Source organism: Fundulus heteroclitus, unplaced genomic scaffold, assembly GCF_011125445.2.
Source record: "Fundulus heteroclitus isolate FHET01 unplaced genomic scaffold, MU-UCD_Fhet_4.1 scaffold_52, whole genome shotgun sequence".
In the NCBI taxonomy this organism is placed as follows: Eukaryota; Metazoa; Chordata; class Actinopteri; order Cyprinodontiformes; family Fundulidae; genus Fundulus; species Fundulus heteroclitus.
Window position 1 is genome coordinate 1,657,639 of NW_023396945.1, and position 21,415 is coordinate 1,679,053.

General features: G+C 43.2%; 1 protein-coding gene across 4 annotated transcripts in view; it reads right to left on the minus strand.

Moving 5' to 3' along the window:
- The window catches only part of mon2 (MON2 homolog, regulator of endosome-to-Golgi trafficking), a 52,726-nt gene that overhangs the window by 6,589 nt on the left and 24,722 nt on the right, over positions 1 to 21,415 (minus strand). Inside the window, exons 10-29 of one of the 4 annotated variants that reach the window (XM_012867497.3) lie at positions 20,543 to 20,682; positions 20,142 to 20,295; positions 19,263 to 19,453; positions 18,976 to 19,057; positions 17,984 to 18,165; positions 17,636 to 17,748; positions 13,434 to 13,538; positions 13,182 to 13,262; positions 11,423 to 11,496; positions 11,108 to 11,198; positions 10,913 to 11,014; positions 9,095 to 9,097; positions 8,397 to 8,507; positions 7,005 to 7,180; positions 6,729 to 6,891; positions 6,260 to 6,553; positions 4,273 to 4,471; positions 3,546 to 4,189; positions 2,146 to 2,289; positions 250 to 267 (exon numbers count right to left, since the gene is read on the minus strand). In XM_012867497.3, the coding sequence (XP_012722951.2) occupies positions 250 to 267; positions 2,146 to 2,289; positions 3,546 to 4,189; positions 4,273 to 4,471; positions 6,260 to 6,553; positions 6,729 to 6,891; positions 7,005 to 7,180; positions 8,397 to 8,507; positions 9,095 to 9,097; positions 10,913 to 11,014; positions 11,108 to 11,198; positions 11,423 to 11,496; positions 13,182 to 13,262; positions 13,434 to 13,538; positions 17,636 to 17,748; positions 17,984 to 18,165; positions 18,976 to 19,057; positions 19,263 to 19,453; positions 20,142 to 20,295; positions 20,543 to 20,682 (3,067 nt within the window). The remainder of the gene's footprint in view (positions 1 to 249; positions 268 to 2,145; positions 2,290 to 3,545; positions 4,190 to 4,272; positions 4,472 to 6,259; positions 6,554 to 6,728; positions 6,892 to 7,004; positions 7,181 to 8,396; positions 8,508 to 9,094; positions 9,098 to 10,912; positions 11,015 to 11,107; positions 11,199 to 11,422; positions 11,497 to 13,181; positions 13,263 to 13,433; positions 13,539 to 17,635; positions 17,749 to 17,983; positions 18,166 to 18,975; positions 19,058 to 19,262; positions 19,454 to 20,141; positions 20,296 to 20,542; positions 20,683 to 21,415) is intronic. The other 3 variants (XM_012867504.3, XM_012867510.3, XM_012867518.3) reach the window with 3 other exon arrangements.

Below are 21,415 nucleotides of genomic sequence, written 5' to 3' on the forward strand. Positions count from 1 at the left end.
ATGAACGCCACACGGACGGTGCACACAGAGGCGTAACCACCGGTTAGTGGCAGGCAGAGAGAGGGGGGGGGGGGGCGGCATGGAGTGAGTGTGAGACGCAGATGAGACACGAGAGCCCACCGTGCCGACGGGTTTCTCATCAGAGGGGGGCTCGTCGCCACTCGGCACAGCTTAGTACTACCATAGATGAGGCGGGCGGGGGGGGAGAGGTTGGGGCTTTTAGGGCTTGAGGAGATGATCAAAACTCACCGGTGCAAACAGCTGGATCTAAAATGGTTATCCGGTGAGTGGTCCAGAGAAACAGAATGAGAAAAGATGGAAATTAACCTGCTGCTTTTAAGCAGAGTCTCCTTTGAAGAAAACTGTTTGAGAAAAAAAAAAACAAATTTGAGGGGGGAGCAGGTCTCCCTGGCCAATCTGGAAAGCGTAGATCCGAGTGTAGTTTTTAAGCGACAGACCGGCACACAGGTGTTACTCTGAAGTGGACGAAAAAAAGGCTCCAGAGTTTTCCTTTCCTTTTTTTTTTCCTCTTTTTTTTCCCCCCTTTTTTCTTTTTGCACAAGTACTTTCCAAGTTAAATTACTGGCCTGGACTTTGACTAGGCCATTCTACTGCACGAAGATGCTTTGATTTAAAGCAGGGGTGTCCTACTCAAACACACAGAGGCCAAAAATCTAAATGAAAAGCCTTTGAAAAAGATTGCAGGCCAGCCTCGATTTTGTACAAGAAAAAAGTCTAACATTAAGGAAGTTTTCCCCTTTCAGATTAAATGATAAACTACGACATGTGGAAAAAACTTAGTGCAGCTAAAACCCCAAATAAACTTTCTTTAGTAGATAAACTGTATAAATAGGCCCTTAAGGGGGCTATATTTATGTCACGCTTCAAATTTTGTCATTTTCGTGTAAACATGTTTAATTCTGTAACATTTGGCCTAAAACCGTCTTAGAGCTGACCTCTTTGAAGAGTGACTACTGCAGTTGAATTTTCCTGTAGGCTACAAACATCTTGGCAAACAGCCCTGCGTTCGGGTATAAAACCATCCCACTCAGACACACGTCCCCATGGCGAGTCAGGAGTTGGAGTTGCGAGCGTCGATCCATAGTGTTAGTCAAAACTCGGATCAGTGGTGAAACTACGAGCGTCGCTGCGGTCACGCTGCAGTTTTCAAAATGTCAAACTAAGCTGTCACTTTCCCTCGTCCCGATTACAGGATCCAACCTTCCCATCAAGCCTGACCAGCTTCCCTGAACCTGGAGGAAAAAAAAGCTTGCTCACAGCATGATGCTGCCACCATCATGTTTCATGGTTGGGATGGTGCGTTCAGGGTGATGTGTAGTGTTAGTTTTTTTTTGATGTCAGCTAAAAATGTTCATTTTCGACCTCATGAGCCCAGAGCACCGTCTACCACATGTTTGCTGTGTTCTCCGCGTGGCGTTTGGTTTGCGACCAATCCAAACTCACACCGCAGTTTTCACATTTCTTTATGTGAAAGAATTAGAAAACCAGACCAAGCACTATTTTGTGCTACTTAATCGTCTAAAAAGTATTAAGATTTGAACTTTAACAGGACAAAATGTAGAAATAGATAAAGGGGGCATGGATGGGCATGCATAACACCCGTTTGACTGCTTTGGATCTCTCTTTGTTTATCTTCCTTCAACATTCAAACACATTCAGTGGACAAAAACATTCACTCTATGGGCGAGTGAGAAGATCACCTTCTGCACAGCATGTTCTGCAACACATTCCTCAGCATATCTTGTGTGCTTTCACATCGCAGACCCGCCTGTAACATACTCCATGTCTAAGAACTGGTTGTTTTGTCAGTGTGCAAACATGAGCCATGTAATGACATTGTAATTAGATATGATGTCTCAAAAACTCTGTATTCTTTCTCACTATAATTTAAAGACTACATAAAAGGGGTGATACCAACGGTGTGCATGCTGCAAGCACAAATATGCAAGAGGGAGGGGGTTTTCAGCAGGAAATGGCTTAAGGCTTCTGATAATACTTCCAAAGAAAGTGAGAAACTGAATGGATGGAGGTCGTAATATATTCAGCCCTTTGAGATAAACAAACCAAAAGCAGCCCGACTGCGCAGGAAAACCAAGCGGCTGCATGGTGAGATGGAGGTCGTACCTGGTTGTATTTAGCATTGGCCACGTGTTTGGTTTCCACCCGGCCGTACTGAGGAGGCTTGCAGGAGAACTCCACAAAAAGTAGCAGCTGCTCAAAGATGGCCGGGTACATGATCTGCAGGTTCTCGGGGCCCACACAGATGGCCTACAGCGGGGAGGGAAGAGAGGAACAAACACCGCTGACATGCACCACAGGACTGCAGATTATATGATGCAATCTATGCTGAAATGACTAAAACCTTTACTGCTGAAACAAGCTCTAGAACTTCTCGCACTCTGAGGCTTTTAGATTCTTTTATTATGATGGAAATACGGATATAGGAGGTAAAATTACATAACATGAATATTAGAGCTGCACAACATAAAGAATAACAAATTGTTATTTTATTTACACTGTTAACATGGTGACAGACCGCTGCGTCCTAGGTGCACCAAGAAGCATAATCACAGATCCTTCCTGCCTGCAGCAGATAGACCGTCACTGATCCCAGCTATTTTTAATTTAATGCACATATTGTACATCTTTAATTACCTTACTCTGTTAGACTTTTAATCTGCGTATGTTGGTTTTAATAACTGGATGATGTCGTTTTCTTATGTAGCAAATTTGTCATCACGAGTCTGCTGCTAATAGTTGTATTCTCTCTATTCTAATGTATTTAGTAGGATATTGTATTTCACCAGCTGTGCCAGGTAGATTTGCATGGCAGTAAAACCTTTAGTCCATCGCGTACACTTTGAGTGCTCTAGATGCCCAAAACTGGATTTTTATTTTTAGTGGGCAGAATGCAGAAGAGTGGTGCGGACATTGTAACCAAGGAAAACAAAGAATCAAGAGAATGTAGGTTAATCGCACTTGACACCTTTATCACAATAGTCTGCAGGGTCACAATTACAGTGCCTTGCAAAAATAATCCCCCCCCCCATAGCTAAAGTTGGAAAACAAAAACAAAAAACCGTTGTCCTGTGCGCATATGTCAACCATTTGCTATGAATCCTCCATAAAGTTCTGGTGCAACCAATTACCTTCAAAAGTCCCATCATTTGTGAGAGCTATGGTTGGTAATCCTGTTCACAAACACTTTTGGTTATACTGGGTGAAAACGTCCTTCCATCCTTCCATTATGCATTCAGAAAAATGAGATCTGTGTGAGAGCCGCAGGCCGGTAAGAAGCAACATGTGGCGAGCTCATAGAGACGGAGCCAAAGACACCCGCTGCTGCAATTTTATTAAGCAAACAATCCATTTTAATTCCAGCAACAACAACAACAAACAACGCCGGGGGGTGTGAATAGTTTTGCAAAGCGCTTGGCTTGTCTTTCTGATATTGTGCAGCCCTAACGCCATGGTATGCTAGAAGCCCAATCTTTGCCTGGTGTTTGTACCTTTCTTGGTCCTACCTTCTGCAGCACGTCCAGCGCGGTCAGCACGGCTTCCTGCAAACTGGTGAGCGTGGCCTCTGTGTAGGAAGGCAGGATGAAGGGCGAGGCGTCGCTGCTTATGGGCACGGACACGGCCCCGTACAGGATGACTCCCAGCTTTTTCAGGTCGTCCATGCTGAAGTTAGCTTTGATGTGCTGGTAGAGCGCTGGGAAAATCTGCACCAGAGCCGTGAGGAACGGCTGGCTGGGGATGAAGGCGAGCTTCTCCGCCGGCCCGCCGGGGGGCCGCGTGCTCTCCGTCCCGGTCCGATACCACGTGTTCCACGCCGACCACCACAACGCCGAGTCCTCCAGCGCCGACTCCTCGCCCGGCGGCGGCGCCTGCAGCTCGGCCCCGTTGTACCTGGTCAGCCGTTCCACCAGCGAATCCGAGCGCACCAGGGGTCTGCCTGGACCGGAGGCGGAGAGCGGGTCGATGAGGACGGGCGGGACGCCCATGGCGGCGAGCGCGTCCGCCGCTCGGTCCGAGTCCCTGACGGGCGTGACGATCTGCAGGATTTCCTGGAAGCTCTTGAGAGCGGCCAGGGAGACCTCGTTGTTTTTGCTGAGAGCGGCAGACTGGATGTGATTCAGCAGCACCTCCCAGGCCTCGAAGAAATCTCCTGCAGGAGCACAGCGACACCGTCAGAGCCGGTTTACTGTGGGATATTTGCAGCCATCAGCGACGCGTCCGCTGCGGGCTCACCCAACTGCTGCAGGAGGTACCGCCTGGTGTTGAAGATGCGGGCCACCCCGGCCAGCGTCAGCACCCACGTCTCGGCCCACTGTTTTTCCGCAGTGTCCCGCGAGTGGTGGATGAGGATGTTGCCGCCGCCGGACTCGATCTTCTCCTTGTCCGCCGTGGTGGACGACGTCCTCACGCAGTCCAGCAGCTGGAACAGCACCTGCGGTTCAGAGAAAAGTCGGCATGAGGGAATTAAAGAGCGGCGTCTACAGGAAAAATGTGTCATGAACGTTTGGTCACATTACAAAACACAAACTTCAACGTCGTTTAGCGAGACTTCAATGAGACCAACCAACCGCATGTCAGAGTAGACGAAGTAAAGTTTTTTTCTTTATTATTATTATTTGCATCAAACCTTTTTTTAGTCTCATACTTCCAAATAAAATCCAATGTTATGGGCTCGACACACGGGGAGCGACGTCGTTCACTCTCCATGCATTTCCTGTGGAACTTGTACGTCGAGCGCTTGCTCTCCTCCAGCCAATAACTAGTGAAAGTCGTGCATGTGAAATTTTGAGCTTGTGCACAAGAAAGTTAAACAATGTTCAACTCTTGTCGCCGTCGCTTGGCGCTGCAGCCCTCTGGATCAGCCCTGAGGTGCGCCACCAAATGATGATATTCTCCAGGCTGTTTCTATGTCTGGACCACAGGATGAACCTGGTAGTTTTTTTATTTTCTGGAGTTGACATAAAAGCAAGATTTCAGTCAATCCCAGCAAAATCTTCTGACTCTTCATCCATTATCAATACCCTTCATATTTCCCTGCATGTGCCTCCTACCTGCGAATTACAGGAGTTCGTCCTGCAATTGGCAGGTTGCTGGTTCGATCCCCTGCTCTGACCGTCTCTGTTGTTGTGTCCTTGGACAAGACACTTCACCCGCATTGCCTGCTGGTGGTAGTCAGAGGGCCCGGTGGTATCAATGTATGGCAGCCTTACCTCTGTCAGTCTGCCCCAGGGCAGCTGTGGCTGCTAACACAGCTCACCACCGTCAGGGTGTTAATGACTGAGTGTAGTGTGAAAAGCTTTGGAGCCGTCAGACTAGTTAAAGTGCTTTACAAGTGTAAGCCATTTACCACTGATGATGGTAGAGTCTACTCGCTGCTCAAAGTCTTCACCAGCACATTCTCAAAGACTCTCAATGAGGTTAAGGTCTGGACTCTGTGGTGAAAATTGTGTGAAAATGATCTCATGCTCCCTGAACCAATCTTTCACAATTGGAGCCTGATGAATCCTGGCATTATCATGTTGGAATATGCCCGCGCCATCAGGGAAGAAAACATCCATTGATGGAATAACCTGGTCATTCAGTATATTCAGTATATTCATTCTTTGAGCTCATACTGTTGCTGAACCTAGACCTGACCACCTGCAGAAGCATGATGGGTGCTTCACTTCTCCTGCCTCTCTTCTCCCCCTGATGCGCCCATCACTCTGGAACAGCGTAAATCTGGACTCATCAGACCACGTGACCTCCTTCCATTGCTCCAGAGTCCAATCTTTAGTCTCCACAGCAAATTGAAGCCTTTTTTTTCCCAGTTATCCTCACTGGTTCATGGTTTTCTTAAGGTTACACAGCTGTTCAGTCTCAGTCCTTTGAGTTCTCTTCACATTCACTTCTTCAATTTGACTTCACCAAACATTCAAGTGATCGCTGATCATGATCATTCAGGATATTTTTCTGCCACATTTTTTTCCTCGAAGACAACGGGTCCCCACTGCAATGTCCTTAGACGTTTTCTCTGCTTGATGCATGCCAATGACGTGACCCTCCTGAAAAAGACTTTTCCACGACCATCGTTAAGAAATGAGAAGCAACTCAATGCACCAGTTGGATTAAATAATTTGCTGAAAACTTTTCTGTGTTGGTCTTTGACATAAAATCCCAGTAAAATACATAATTTTTTCTTTGAAGCAGAACATTTGGACGGCCTAATCTAGCACGCTACCTTCCAGACCACGATGTGCCACGTCGGCTGCTGCAGCAGGGTCCCGTGGGCAGCGATGGTGGAGAACAACGTCTGCCCTCCGCTTTTCCGCACGGCCGGTCGCGGGTCCACGCACAGCTCGCCCAGCTTGGCGTACAAACACAACCACAGGCAGTCGAAGGGAGGGGCGGGGTGGAAGGGCCTGTTCAGGGCCTCTCCTTTCTCCTGGGCCTGCTTCTGTAGCGCTTCCTCCTCCCTCTCCAGCTCCTGGGTGATGGCCTCGCCTCTTTGGAAGAAGTAGTCGGAAATGTTCCACTGTGGGTAAAAAAAACCAGAAAGCATTGCGTGTTAGAAACTTCGGGCGGTCCATCTCCTTTTTTTTTTTTGTTTTTTTGCTCACGCCCTCTTTTGAAACCCACTGTATAATCAATGACACGCTTAATTTGATCATTGACTGCCTGTGAATGCAGAGAATGATGAGTAAGCCCACCAGCAGGCCGATGGAGGTCAGGCTGATGTTGAGCTCCTGGTTCTGAAGGCCAAAGCTGCCGGCTACATCCACCACAATCTGGAGGCACGTGCAAGGCATCGTGGGGAGGAAGTCGGTCACCACCAACTGCAGGCACTGGAAGGCTGTCCGGATCAACGACTCGCTGAAAAATCACAGGTATCAACGGTTCCATCAGGTGCAAATATTAGCAGGCGCCATCAAAATGCTCCCCCTCACCCCCCCTTTACATTTCCCAGCCCCGTCTGTTGCTCTCACCCCTGATCGTTGCGGATGGCTCCGATAACGCCCAAGACGAGGGGCCAGCCGGGCCCCAGGCTGTCGCCCTGACTCTGCAGGATCTGAAGGACGCACTCCAGCTGCTTTTGCCGAATGTCGGCATGCAACACGTTGGACAACTCCTTCAGGGGGTTCAGCAGCAGCAGCTGCAGCCGCTTGGAGGAGAGGAGAGGAAGTTTATTTTGAGAAATCTGTTTTGCTCTGTGAATCCGGCCAGTTCAAAGTCGCAGAGTGCAATGTGATGCAAACTTATTTGCAAACCTAGTCTTTATTATATTTATTACATGCAGGGGGGGCAAGTGGGAATTAGATCAGCAGAGGGCAAGGAAAGGAGACAACAGCAGCACATAAGTACCATGCAAAGTCTAAAATATTCTTTCGCGCTTCATAATTATTAGAGTTGGCGTCAAAGATGAGTAAAACATATCGTGATCTGCACTTGTTCCTTATGCCTCCTGATTATCTGAAGCGCACAGAGTCAGAATGGGGAGGGGGGGGGGGATTCAGCCAATATTACTACCATGATCGACCACAGGAAGTAGTCACAACCCTGTAACCATTATGAGCAGATAGGGCTGATACAGGATTATAGAACAAGACTCATGAGGTTTTACGTAAAGGAAAAATAAGCAGCAGCGGCCAAGTGCATGGGTGCAAAGACAGAATGATTTCCCAGTGTCCCTCTGATCTAAGACAAACTGGCATTAGTAGATTGAAATGCAAATATTATATTGCAGGATAACTTTGCCTGCATTAAAGCACTGAATGCATTTCAACATCCTGCAAGAAGATTGTTACAAGGTTCAGACAAAGTGAAAAATCACCTAAACGCCTGTTGCTCAAAAGCCGATATAAGCCACACCCCTTTGGTTCTGAAAAGGGGAGGGGCTTACAAACCTCTCCCTCTCTAGAGAGAGGTATAAACATCCCTGTCTGTCTGTGTATAGACAAAGACAGACAGATATTTCCATACGCCTTTCAGTTCTACAGCCTGAATGTTTGCAGCTCTGCTAACCTACACAGTTCCTGCTTTAGATCAACTCTGTGCTATCGCCTGTATCTGCCTCAGTAAGGCAGCGGTCACACAGCCTGACTTCAGGAACAGACGTCGACATTTCTTATCTTGTTTTCAGTAACTGCCAGACGCATACTTGTCATGGTTGCTATGTGGCAGGGGAGATTTTCTCTAAATGTCAGCATCGCAAACAGCCAATTAGAAGGTTAAAGGCAAAAAAAATAAATAAATAACATGTTTTCTATCAAAATTGTGTAACCGTGCAGCTTTGGAGACTGTGCTTTTTGGTTCTTTATAATGTTTGACACTGTTTGAAAAAAAAACGGCACAGCTTCTGAGTGTCTGATCAAACCGACCTGATTTTGGGCCAGCGGAGGGTCGTGTTTATAGGCGAGCCCAGCTTTGATTAGGGCCGTCAGCGCCTCAGCCCCCCACTCTCTCATCCTGGAGTTTGGGTGCTGGCAGACCTACAAAGGACAGGGACACACCACACACATGAGGCAAAGAACAACGCGCAACGGCAGATTATGTTGTTGCAGACAGGGCAACATTGGGAAGTACGGATACACATGGAGAGGCCTGGATATGAGGAAGTCAAATTCCATATTTTCTTCTGTAATCGTAACGTTTCTTTGAACGATAAAAGCACAAATTGGGAGTCCAGACGATCCATGTGTATCGCTTCCTGTCCACATAAAGCTCAACGTTTGAATCACATTCTGCGTTTGGGGAAAAAAACAACGCGACAACATGGTAAAAGTCAAGACGTTTAACATAGTTTTTCCAAACTATGAAAGCACTGAATTTGAGTAAGAGCGCAGGGAGAATTTCCACGGAGGCAGACTTTTCAGAGGGTGCAGCTTTAGATTGTTGCTGTGTGATAAATCAAGAGGTTTAACGCTGCGAACACAAGAGTGGACACATTCTGACATTTAGCGCCGTCTCAGATCGAACATGTTGATGTCAGACAGACAGAGAGAGAGAGAGGGAGACATTTGCATGAGGAAAAAAAAAAGCAGACAAGAAAGAGAGGGTTTTTAGATTCTTAGCTTACCTTCTGCAAAACAAACACGTGTGCAAAAGAGAAGGGAGATAAGGAGAATGTAAAGAACACTGATACACATCTCTGAACGTACACATTTCTTGGGAAAACAAAATGTTCAAAATGTTTGCATGCAGTACCTGAAACAGCACGGACTCATTTTTCACGCCTCCTGTACTTTTGCATATTTTGTCTTGGTATAACCATAAACCTAAATGCAGTTTATGAGGCCTTTATGTGACGGATCAACATGTATGCAGCCTGTCTGCGTCAGCACTTCGTAAAACCTCCTTCTGCTTCAGACGGACTTACAAGCAGGGCTGGACGATACGGCCAAAACGTAGATCACAGCATATTTCTTCATTTCCGTCGCTACAATATAATTATGATATCCATATAAACAGAATAAAAGCCTCAGAAAGACTGCCAAGAATGCCCACAACAGTACAAACTTATGACAATTATTTTGCCATTTTCATAAAGCTCCTCCAACATTTTAGAAAATATTTGCCTAAAGAGATAAAACGCATAAAACAACATTAAACCCGGAACGTCAGTCAGTGACAAATACTGTAATCATAGACTGTAATGTATATGGAAATGTCACATCAACATGAACTGAATGAAAGTTATATCGCGATTTATATTGATATTGAATTATTGTCCACCCCTAGTTACAAGTCCCCTCAACTAACTCCATTTGCATTCAGCCTCCTGAGTCTCGCTCTGAAAACCCTCCCATCGCTGCAGCTCCAGGTCTTTAGTGCTCCGCAGAATAAGTCAAGCTCAGTCAGAATGGATGGAGAACGTCTGTCTCGTCTGGATCCAGGCCTGGACGTTAACTGGGCCGTTCTAACACACCATTGTACTTCCATACTATTTTGCAATCTCTGAAAATATTCCTGTATTTGGTTCTTTCCATCTTCCCCATCAACTCTGTGCAGCTTCCCTGCCCTTGATCCTCACACTAGAGGTATATCACTGGAGGTGGAAATGCACAAACCCTCGACAGATGACGAGGACGCTGCAATGATGGTAAAGAACACAAGGAGCCAAGAAAATATGGGTTCAAAGTAATCAATGTAATTTATGCAATATTCAGCAATCTCACAATGACATGTCTGTTCTTGATATCCAGCAGCGCCAGTTCGTGTTCTCATGCACAGTTAGTTTTTCTCTACGAAACACTTTACATGAAGGCCAAAAAGTTGTATTTTGTTCCCATCTAACCAGAGCAACGTCCTCCACGTTCGCTGTGGATCAGACAATGTCTGTCGTTTACTAAAACTGATAGTGTGGAGTGGTTTGAGCCTGCAGTCTCTGAAAGCAACTCATGTAGGAGGAGCCCTGAATTATGGTATAGACCTGTTAGGCAAACCACTATGTAGACTGGATACTGTGAGACATGAAAGCAATGCTGTAAAAAATAACAATAGAACCGCGATTCAGACGACAACAAGATGGGAATCAACGTTGGTTATTTTCATTGGCCCAGTTTGACTTGTGGGACAGATACTGACGTTAATGCCAATATATCAAGCATCTCCAAACACAAGCACTAGTGGCCTTTAAGTCGGTCAGTGTAGACAGAAATGTCTCACTTAATTTAAACAGTAACTGAGCTTTCTGCTTCTTTGAATGCAGTTTTTTTCCCATCCATCTGTACAAACATCCCATGAGATAATGTTATAGCTGGCATATTTAACAGGGAGAACAAACTACTGCAAACTAAATATATTTAGCAGATTTATTATGAAATGCATCTGAGAATTGTTTCCTACTAATATCAACTCTCAGAGCAAGTAGGTTTTATCTGCAGTTGAGGCTTACCTCCAACAGGTGTCCTGTCAGGGGTCTCCACAGGATCTCTATGCGGTCCATGTTGACCAGACCAGTTTCCAGCAGCTTTGCAACAGCAAACAGAGACGGTTCCTGAAGAACGACCAGAAAACAAGACGTATATAAATACCAGACATAACTTCTACTTTTACCGTTGAATAATAAAAAAAAAAGAACGTTTGTTACCTTGTTGTTTCCATAAGCCATTTCCATGGCCTCCAGAGAGAGGGAACAGAGCGCATTGATCAAGTGATGCAAAGACACGTCATCCAGGTACCTAAAAAAAAAAAAATCACATTTGACATATTTTAGCTTTATGCCACATTATGATACTAACAGCAATTAACTGAAAATTAAAGTGACACTCCATAGTGACAGAATGAGTGTGATATTTTGAGCCTCAGTGAGGATCAATAGTAAAAACAACAGACATAAGAAACACACAATATTAAGTTTGGTTGAGTTAGCAGTGAACTTCCAGGGAAAAAGACAAATTCTTACTGGGAGCTTTCGAATAGTCTGGACAGGATGTTGGAGATGACGGGCAGATCTGTCATGACCGCTGTCGTCAGCACCTGTTTACAGTCACACTCAGTCAGCTCGCTGCCTTTCATCAGAAATGTAGAAGCAGAAAATACAACACCTGCAAACAAGACCTCCGCGGCCAGAACGTTAACCAGGAACCAGCAAAGGTTTCTGGGATCATCAAAGGCAAATTTTGACATTGGGTTCCTAAAGGATTTTCCTTCAGAAATGAATTCTCCAGGACTTTATCATCTTATAGGCTGTGTTTCCAATTTACCGGCCGTTCATGTCGATTACAGCCCCTGATGCTGAGCGGCTCCTACTCCTGCTCTAGAGTAGCTCTGACGACAGCACAGTCGGGAACGTGATTATAAATAGTGAAATCAGACAAACACAGCTTTAATCTCAGAGCTTTTTATTGCGATCTTGACGTCATGAACTCCCACTCCAAACTAAGTGAACGTGTGTAGGTAAGGTGCTGACCAACTAAAGACAAATTTGTCTTCACGCCCCCTAAACATGCTCAATATCTTACCATTTTGAAAATTTGCATTCCTTCGTGCCTGAATGGACTGCTGAGCAAATTTAAAATTGCTCCCTCAAAACCCCAAACCCTCAAAAAGGACCCTTTGACTCAAAATGGCGACTTCCTGTTGGCTTGAGGACGTACAGTGGTAGCATAAATTAAAAGGATTTAAAAATAAAAATGAAGGTCAAGGGCTGGGAAATATGTCTTAAAAATAATATCTCAGATTTTATTTGACCAAATCCCATTAATCTATTTTTTTTTTTACTTCCTGTTCATTTCACAAAAAGATATTATTTTAAAAACTTGCTTTTATTCCAAGCATTGCTTGTAAAACAAGATGGCGGCCCTGCAGTTGTGTACAAGGAAAATATAACACACTGTTTGCTGCTAGTGGTTTTACACAATGAGCTACGAACAGGCTTTACCTGACTTGAGTAACTTCAAACTAACTTAAAAAAATAAGTGAATAACTAAAGTGTCTTGTGTTATGGTAAAAGTTTCCTCTTTATAATCAACCTTTTGACAACATATCATAGAAGCCCAATGAGAACTTTTAACCTTAAAATAAACCTGTAAATTTTAATTAATCGATTAAATCGATTTATCGCCAGGCCTTAGGTCAAGGCCTTTGGCCTTGACCTAAGGCCTCAAATGATCACTAGTTCTGGCTGGAGAACAAGGAGTAATAATCTCAACTTGCTCTCCATCGTGTTCTAAACAAAGGTGACGCTTTTACATAGAGTTTGGAGAGACAATGATATTTTAAAGTATATGATTCACTGTAACAGATTCACATATAAAAGCTAGTTTGTTAGAAACCCAGGACATCCTTCGTTCCCTTTTCTTTTCTCTTGAATACTCTGCAACAGGATGGCCTGATTCCTGATCACTTCCACAAAGTTAGGAAGGACACACCTAGGCTTTAAACTGAAATAGTTATGAAATAATCTGAGATCAATGATGTATCGGTCTGATTACAAAGTCTAAAATAGTTGCAAACGACAGCAGCTATTCCCTCCATGCCGTTGGATGAGCCTCTCAGCATCAGCAACACAATTTACATCAACAGCGCAATTGTGTACACCACAGTGGAAAGGAACTCAGCTGTCGCTCAGGATAAAGCAGATGGAAACGAGAAAATTATTTCCACAGAGCTAAAATGCACTTCTAGAGGAGGAAAAAAATTAAAAACAAAAAAAAACTCACCGTACTAGGTCCCTCCACTGCTCGTCCAGGTTTCAGGGCACCACCCACTGCTGGTTTTAGTCCCAGGATCCAAACCAAATGCTTAAAAAAAAAAAAAGAAGAGTGAAATTTAACCTGACACCAACTGTCGCCAATTGTACACATATTAAGTATGTAAAGTGCTTTAAATGCTACTTAACTCCCACATTGTAATAGTGTGTTTCTATGTGTTTGCACTTTAACATAAAGGGCGTTCCGAGGCATCAGGAGTACCTGGAGTGTAGCCAGGACCAGCTGCCAGGACGTCCCCAGCACGGCCCCGTGGCAGTGAGCCAGGTTCAGCAGGGTTCTCATGCACTGGATGTTTTTGGCAGTCAGCTGGAAAAAGACACAATTATTTACATTATCTGGGGTTAATTAGATGGTGATGCATTTAGCAGAGGCCTGGACTTGCTAGAAACAATCTGAACAAACAGCATGGTTAAAAGTAGACAGTCGGTCTGTCTGCCCCCCCCCCCCCCCCCCCAATAGTCATGAAAAAATTTGTTTTCTTTTGTATACAAGAAGTGCTGCGCAAAAAGGAGGAGAGACAAACTGACTGAACGTCCACAAGATCACCAATAAATGTGCTCATATTTCTATGAGGGAGAACTCCGATTTTAGCATATTTATTCCATACACAAAATGTCAAAATCTCTGTATATTACCCTGAAAAAATGTAGGTCCACAAGCATCCTCACAGGTTACTGTTAATAACAACTGTCCCTCATCTTTATTGGGCCTTCAGAGATGGAGTTATAAGTAGCTACCATCTTAATCTTGTATATTTGTTTTGCGAAAATAAGTTTAAAAACCAACAGGCTTGCAGCATGTGTCCTTATTAAGTATAGGACAAGGATGATTTCTTGAGAAATTCACAATAAATAAGCTTCATACCATGATTTTTAGCCGATTCTGATTTCCCTTCAAATTATCATATATAAAGATATACAGTATAATTATGAAAAAGATTTTTTTTTTTATTATTATGACTAATGATTTATATTCTGAACCGACACTGCTGTGCGTGAGACCAAAACCGGCTCACACTATTATTTTAAAACAAAGACAAAAACATTACAGCTGACATTTTAAACGGTTGAGCATCTTCTATTACTAGTAACAGCAGAATCAGTGTGCACTCCTTGCAGAATTTAGCTTCTTATATTAACTAAGATTTTTACATTATTTTTCTTTTACCTTATTTTTTTCCCTAACACTACCCTAAGAGACCCAAACTGGCCTCAATAACAACAATTGAATGTAAAAGTTGCCAGAAATAAAACCCCATTGTATTGCACAATTTGTTCTTTACAGCTTTGGAAAGTGTAATTTAAAGATGAAATTAATTTCCTGCGACAAGGAATATATGTTATCACTGCTGTAAGAAGGGCCTCTTTTTGCTGAGAAAGGATTGCAACAACTCAAACATAGTTGCCCGTTGGTTTTTCCTCTTCTTGATGCTCAAAATGACTTTTTAACAAAATCTGACTGCAGGGAAGCATCCGTTGCTCACAAGCCGTTTCTATGAAATCCCACTGGTGTAAGTCGTAGAGAAATAGGCTTGACATAGTTATTCTGAAATAACCACAGGTTTCCTATAGGAAATAACATCTTTGGGATGCCAGCATGTGTTTCTCTAAAACTGCAATATTTGCATCATCTGTAACTAGAAACGTATGGAAATCACTCACAGCATAGGCAGAGATGAAAACCCAGGACTAACGCTGACTGACTCAGGCTCTTCCATCTTCCACTAATCACAGCTTATTTTCAGTGGGCTCTCTCTTCTTTGATATGCAAATGATATATAGAACCTCTTTACCTTTGCTGCAGATTTTATTTCCAGTGTAGCTGGCAACAAAAATTAAGACTGTTTCCTAAATGCATCAGTAATTTTCAATGAAGACAAAGAAAATAATGTTTTGCACACCTATGTATAGGAATGCAACAATTCATTACGTCACTGATGGTGTCTGTAGCACTATTTTATGATATCATTATCATGATTTCATCCACATATTTTCTTGAAACCAACAGTTTTCTTCTAAGGGACTTTGTGTGTGTGTGTGGAGAGAGGCCGCTCTCTGCAGTCTGCATTATGTTCATGTCTGTACCTTTAAGATTGGCTTTAGACTTTGGCTGGCTCTGTCTGCCCAAGTATTTGAAAGCAAACATGGCAGACGGAGTGTCCAATAAGTCTATAAAGATGCAAATTGAAAAAGTCTTTCGAAGTTTTCAACAGCCAAAGCGGACCGGCAACAAAACGGGTTGAAATGGTTTACACGTTTCCAACTGAAGTGCAGCAGCAGGTACCAAACCAGGGTAGAAAAAAATAAAACAACTGGACTTCTATTCTGAAGCTGAAGATGTTCAGCTTCCCATCCAGGAAGCTTTCTCAATTTAAAATGTCTGGAGTAGTGTGGAGGTTCACGCTTTACAGACCTGCAGGCGAGGCCTTTTTAGACCTTGGATTCACCTGGAACTGATCTCCCCTCGCAGTGGAGAGTCATTACTCCTATGATGGGCGACCAGTTTCAAGTGAATCTACGTGTGAATCCAAGCTTTAACGAGTGTTTTTTAAACCTTTCTTTGGATCGATCATGACCTGGATGACTGAGAATCTTCACCATCCTATTCTCGCTGATGTTAAGCAGGTTGGCAGTCGGCTGCGTTTTCTTGCTGTTCCGGCAAATTTGACCGAAAAACCACATGAGCCCACAGGTGCTCCTAATCCTTTAAACTGTTAATGTTTAAGCTACTTTATCTCAATTTAGTCATTGTGACGAGATTTTGAATATTTCAATGAATCAAATTTCAACGAGAAGAAAATCTACGCTACCAGTCAAAAGTTTGGACTCATCCTTATCATTCAATAGCTTCCTCTTACTTTTATGACTTGCTACATTGCAGACACTTAGTGAAGACATCAAAAGTAGTACTCAAAAATATATGGAATTATGTATAAAACACAAAATTGTGAAAAAACTCAAAGCATCTAGAACATTTTAGCTTTTTCTAAATACGCCGCCATTGTTTTGTTACTGCTGCGGTCACTCTTGGCGTTCTCTTGATCAGCTTTGTGAGGTTAGTCACCTGAAATGGTTTTCTAACTGTCTTTTATTACCACCCAGAGGTGGTAATAAAAATAAAGACAAACCACTGAATAAGGAGGTGATACCAAAGCTTTGACTGATACTTTATACAATACAGGCAATAAATCCTACCCCTTAAAGTTAGTCCATATTCTTTCATTTTATATTGTGGAATGCAAAATCTGAAAACATTTTAATACAAAAACGAAATGACATAGCATTGCCTGTTGAGAAGAAAAACAATAGGTTGGAATAATTGTTTAATAAAAAAAAAAACATCACTCAACTGAATTGTGAGGAAAAAAAACATTCGTAATGGGTTACCTTAGTCTCAAAAATGGTGGAAATACATTAAAAAATAGCAAGTATCTTTTTTTTTGGCAGGTCTTACATTTTTCTCAACATGAGGTTCAAGATAAGAATTCCTTTATTGTCCCACAGTGGGGAAACTCGGGTGTGACAGTGGCAAACACAGTTACACACAAGCATTAGCAATGAGAGCAAAAAGAGAAGAAGAGAACAAACCGGTCTGATATAAAATTAGCCCTAAAGAAACACCAAGAGTAGAAGATTAAATACCAGAGTAAATATTGAACAAAGCAAAAACTATTTGACAGCGGGGGGAAAAAAGCTCCAGCCTATTTACATAACACCCAATACAAGAACACGCAATATTTACATAACTTGTGATAATACAGTATGTAATATGCATAATAGTGCAGCAGCATCCCTAGATAAGGCATGTGCGAGTTACCTTAGCAACTGGGAACAGTGTAAACAATTAATGATCAGAACCTGTGCGACGATTAGTGTGACGTAAACCTTTATTATGTCTGTTGGGAGCAGCAGAGGTTATAAAGTCTGACTGCAGCCAGGAGGAAAAAGCTGCAGAAACGCTCCTTAGAGCATCTGGGATGCAGCAGTTTGTCACTAAAAGCTCTACAGCTCTGCAGCAGCTCCATACATGGGCTGGGACACATTGATCCATCAATTATGTGCTTTTTAATTTTTGTAAACTCTGCCAAAGTTTAGATTATAGCTTTATTTTGTAGGTCAACTGTGTAGATGAATGATTTCACCCTTCTTGAACGTTTCTTGGATTAGATTAGGCTGCACCATGCTGGACCTGAATAGTTTGCAGCTCAGCTTTGGAGAGACACTTTCTACTTTTTTGTAAACAGCAGCTGCTGCTCTTCAGGGAAATGCTCTAACCTTTCTGTTAGAGCACAGGTGGCAAAAACTCTCACTGATTAAAAAAAAAAAAAAAAAACAGATCTTCATACGCTTTAATTCCGCATATATTTAAAATATCAAATGTCAAGCTTGCAAATGCGTCCTTACCACCACGGTGCCCTGTGGCTGGGCGGCGAGGGGCTGCCCGACAGCCACCACCTGCTGATGAGACTCGCTGGAGGGGCTGATGATCTGCACGCTCTGGCCCTGGATGGAGAAAGCTGTGGAGAACACGAGCACACGGGGAAATGACGGGCAGATAAAAAAAGGCTTCAACAGAAATCCAGGCTTAATTCACCAGACTCGTACACAAATAGCAAATCTCCGAAACTGTCTGGAGATCATCTCGTTATGCGTCAGTGTGAAGGATCTTTATGCGCAACAAAAAAAGGCTCTGGCATTCCTGCCGACACATAGACAGAAGGAAACGGCAAAAAAAAAGAAAGAAAGCTGTACCTTTGCTAGAGAGGTTGGAGCTGTTGCTACTGAGGACGGTCAGAGCGTAGTGCGGCGGCAGCGAGGCCTTGCAGATGGCCGTGATGAAAGCGTCCCGAGGCGTCACCAGACCCAGGCGGCCGCACAGCGACGCCATGGTCATTTCTGCTTTTAGGATGTTTTCTGTCGCCGCCTCGTCCGTGCTGGAAATTTGGCCCAGCGGAGCCGAGGACGGAAAGGAGAAAAAAGAAGTTTGCAAATTTGCTACAATTGATTTAGCTGCTTTAGACATAATTCATTCAATAAAATTTCTGCCATGTAATACTAAAGTATTGCTGAACTAACGAGCGTTATATAGTCCGTGCATTCATAACATCAGCTTCATAAATTACCATTGAGCTGCACTATTTGATCTGCTAATTTCTAAGTTAGAAGTCTACCAGCAATTTGAGAAACTATTTATACTCTTTGAACATTTTGCTGTACTACTGCCAACTTCACTTCATTTTGTTGCATTTCTTTTGTGAAAGTAGTGCATGACTTTGAAGTTAAAAAACTTTGCATGCGCACACATACCTGGGAAATAAAGCCGATTCTGATTAAAGGCAATATACATCCAGTTTTCAACATTATGTACATTTATACCAAGGTTTGGGTGAATACTGGATTCTGATTGGCTGCAGGGTTACTGTTATAAAGCGTCAAAGGACACCTATAAATTATTGCGCTGGCTCAGACGTTAGCTGGTAACGGCAAGACGTTTGATGCTGGTTAGCTTTGCAACGCGTCACGACAAGAGACAAACAGTTCTCTCAGTAATTTTAAAAAATTACGATTTTACCGGTGAAAAAAAAAAAAACATTAAAGTATTAAGAACTGATTTAATATTTATCTCATATATGACCGCGGTATAGGCAGGTATAAGCGTGGTATAAGCGGGTTAATGGGGTGTGAACGGTGTTCAACGTTCTCTGTTGATATAACTATTGATAGAATTGTATTTTTTTTTTTACCTGGCATCTAGCAGCAGAGACAGGGCCGCCAGGAGACCACACCAGCTGGCGTTGACCATCTCCTCCCAAACCAAGTGGGCCCCTGAGAAGCAAACAAGCTGCTAGTTGGACTTTAATCGCTTTGGAAAATGAAGTCATTCATGCCAGCTACATGCCAGACACATTTAAAAAAAAATTATGTTTTTATGTTTTCAGAGTACAACCCGTTTAGAGTAAATTTGATTTGCATCTGACATTTAATGCCAACATTAGAGGGAAGCTTATTTATTTGCCGTGGCCCCTCCCACCTGGCTCTGGCTTCCATTCTTGCTCAGGGTGCGTCTCCCTGAATTCTGCAGCTCTCTCCTCCTCCGCCGTCAGCTCTCTTTCGATCATGGAGGTGATGCCCCTCACCAGGTCCAGCAAGGCGCTGAAGGCCACCGACATGGCGTAGCCCTCTGGGATGGACGGAGGCTCAACCTTGTCCAGCATCTCTAAGCTGAAAAATACAGCAGACATTTGATCTTTTTGATCTTCAAACAACGACTCCAACGTGACCAATGACGGCACAAACATTATGCGGCAATTATTTCTCAGACACCAGTTAGAAGCTATCTGCTTTGATTCAGGTACATTTATTGGCACTGCTTCTGTGGCAGTAGCCTAAATCCACCATGAAACAATTTAGAGTTTCTGCCTTTAACTTGTGCATATTTATTCAGTAAGAGATAACAAAAAAAGAAGAAAAAAAAAAAAAAAGAAATCCTTCTTTATAACAAAATTCCCAGTGACACAAATGTTGATTGCATGAAAACTCCCTTTAAACCAAATGAAACAGAGTTTGTTTTTATGTTATTTTTTTTTTAATGTTATCTTTTTAATGTTAAATTAGCAGCCATTAGTTTCTGTTTCCTGGGGCCGGCAGGAGACTTGAGGGTCTTTTTCTTTTAGCCAGCCAGGGCTCGTCTGGGCAAAGATCCATAGTTCCCACCACTATGAAGTCATTAATTCTCATCGTGGGATTTTAAACCCCAAGAATGCATTTATTCACATGAGTTTATAAAAGATCTTTCAGCATGATACCCTAATCTTTATATACCCTAATAATTCTGCAGCACATATTTCACCAGTGCTGCAGTTTATAAAAAAAAAAAAACAGAGTGAACATTTGGGTAGCAAAGCCTTACTAGGTAGCCTTGGCGCTGCCCTGGACGCTGACTGTCATCAGGGGGATCCAGGTCCCTCGGTATTCAAACGCGGCCTGTGTGGTCAGGGTGCCGCTGCCCCCTCCGGTGCCCGGGCCGCCCGGAGCTGTGCCCTGAGCCCCTGAACCTGAACCCCCTGCAGAGGAAGTGTGGAGAACACAGCAACACAATAAAACAACATCTTCATCAGGATATTTTATCTAAAGCAGATTTCTGTTTAAGGCAAGATTTAAAACGGAAGATTTTACATCTAAAAACCTACGTTGATTTTATAAGCTCAAATTTCAAAGGCCGTTGAGCACATCGGCCTTTACGTGACTGCTCTAAAGGTTTATCTCCCATTAATGTTCAGCACCGAGTGAGCCGTGAATATGATAACTAACCAGCAGGAGCGCTGACAGCCGCCGTGCTGCCGCCGTTTGGGACGATGAAGAGGGACTGGATGAAGGATCCCAGGGCGTTAACGATGTCTCTGAACACCTTGGTGGAGTGCTGCTTCATGTCGTAGGACTGACAGAAAGAACTGCAAAAGGAAAAGGACTCTTTGTTAAAAAAAAGGGAAAAAAAAGCAGATGTGGTAAACTCTCGAGAGCCTGAGTTCAGCTACAGAGTTACTGTCAAAACCTCAGCGTGTAAAAGATGTGTGCAGTAGTTTCAGAATAAACGCCATCCTCAGGTGAACAGGATAAATATAATGTCTCTCCCTCCAAAGACTTTGTTAGTTAATGAATGAATTTCTGATAATCAGATTGATTTGTTTTGTCTCACAGAAACCTGGCTACAAGAGGACTACGTTAGTATAAATGAGTCAACCCCCTCCAGTTATTCAAATTTCCACATTCCCAGATCTGTGGGAAGAGGAGGAGGAGTGGCAACTATCTTTCAGTCTGATTTATTAATTAGTCCCAGGCCAACTAATAATTACAGTTCTTTTGAACATTTAACCCTCAGTTTCCCTCATCCAAACTGCAAAGCAATAAAACCTCTTCTGTTTGTTGTTTTGTATCGTCCACCAGGCCCTTACACTCAGTTTTTGGATGAGTTGTCAGATTTCTTATCTGATTTGGTGTTAAATACTGATAAGGTTATTATAGTGGGTGATTTTAACATCCATGTTGACACTGAATGTGATAACCTTAGTGTAGCCTTTAAAACTATCCTAGATTCAATTGGTTTTGCTCAAAATGTGCATGAACCGACGCACTCTCGGCTCCATACTTTAGACCTTGTGCTGACATATGGCATTGATTGTGAAG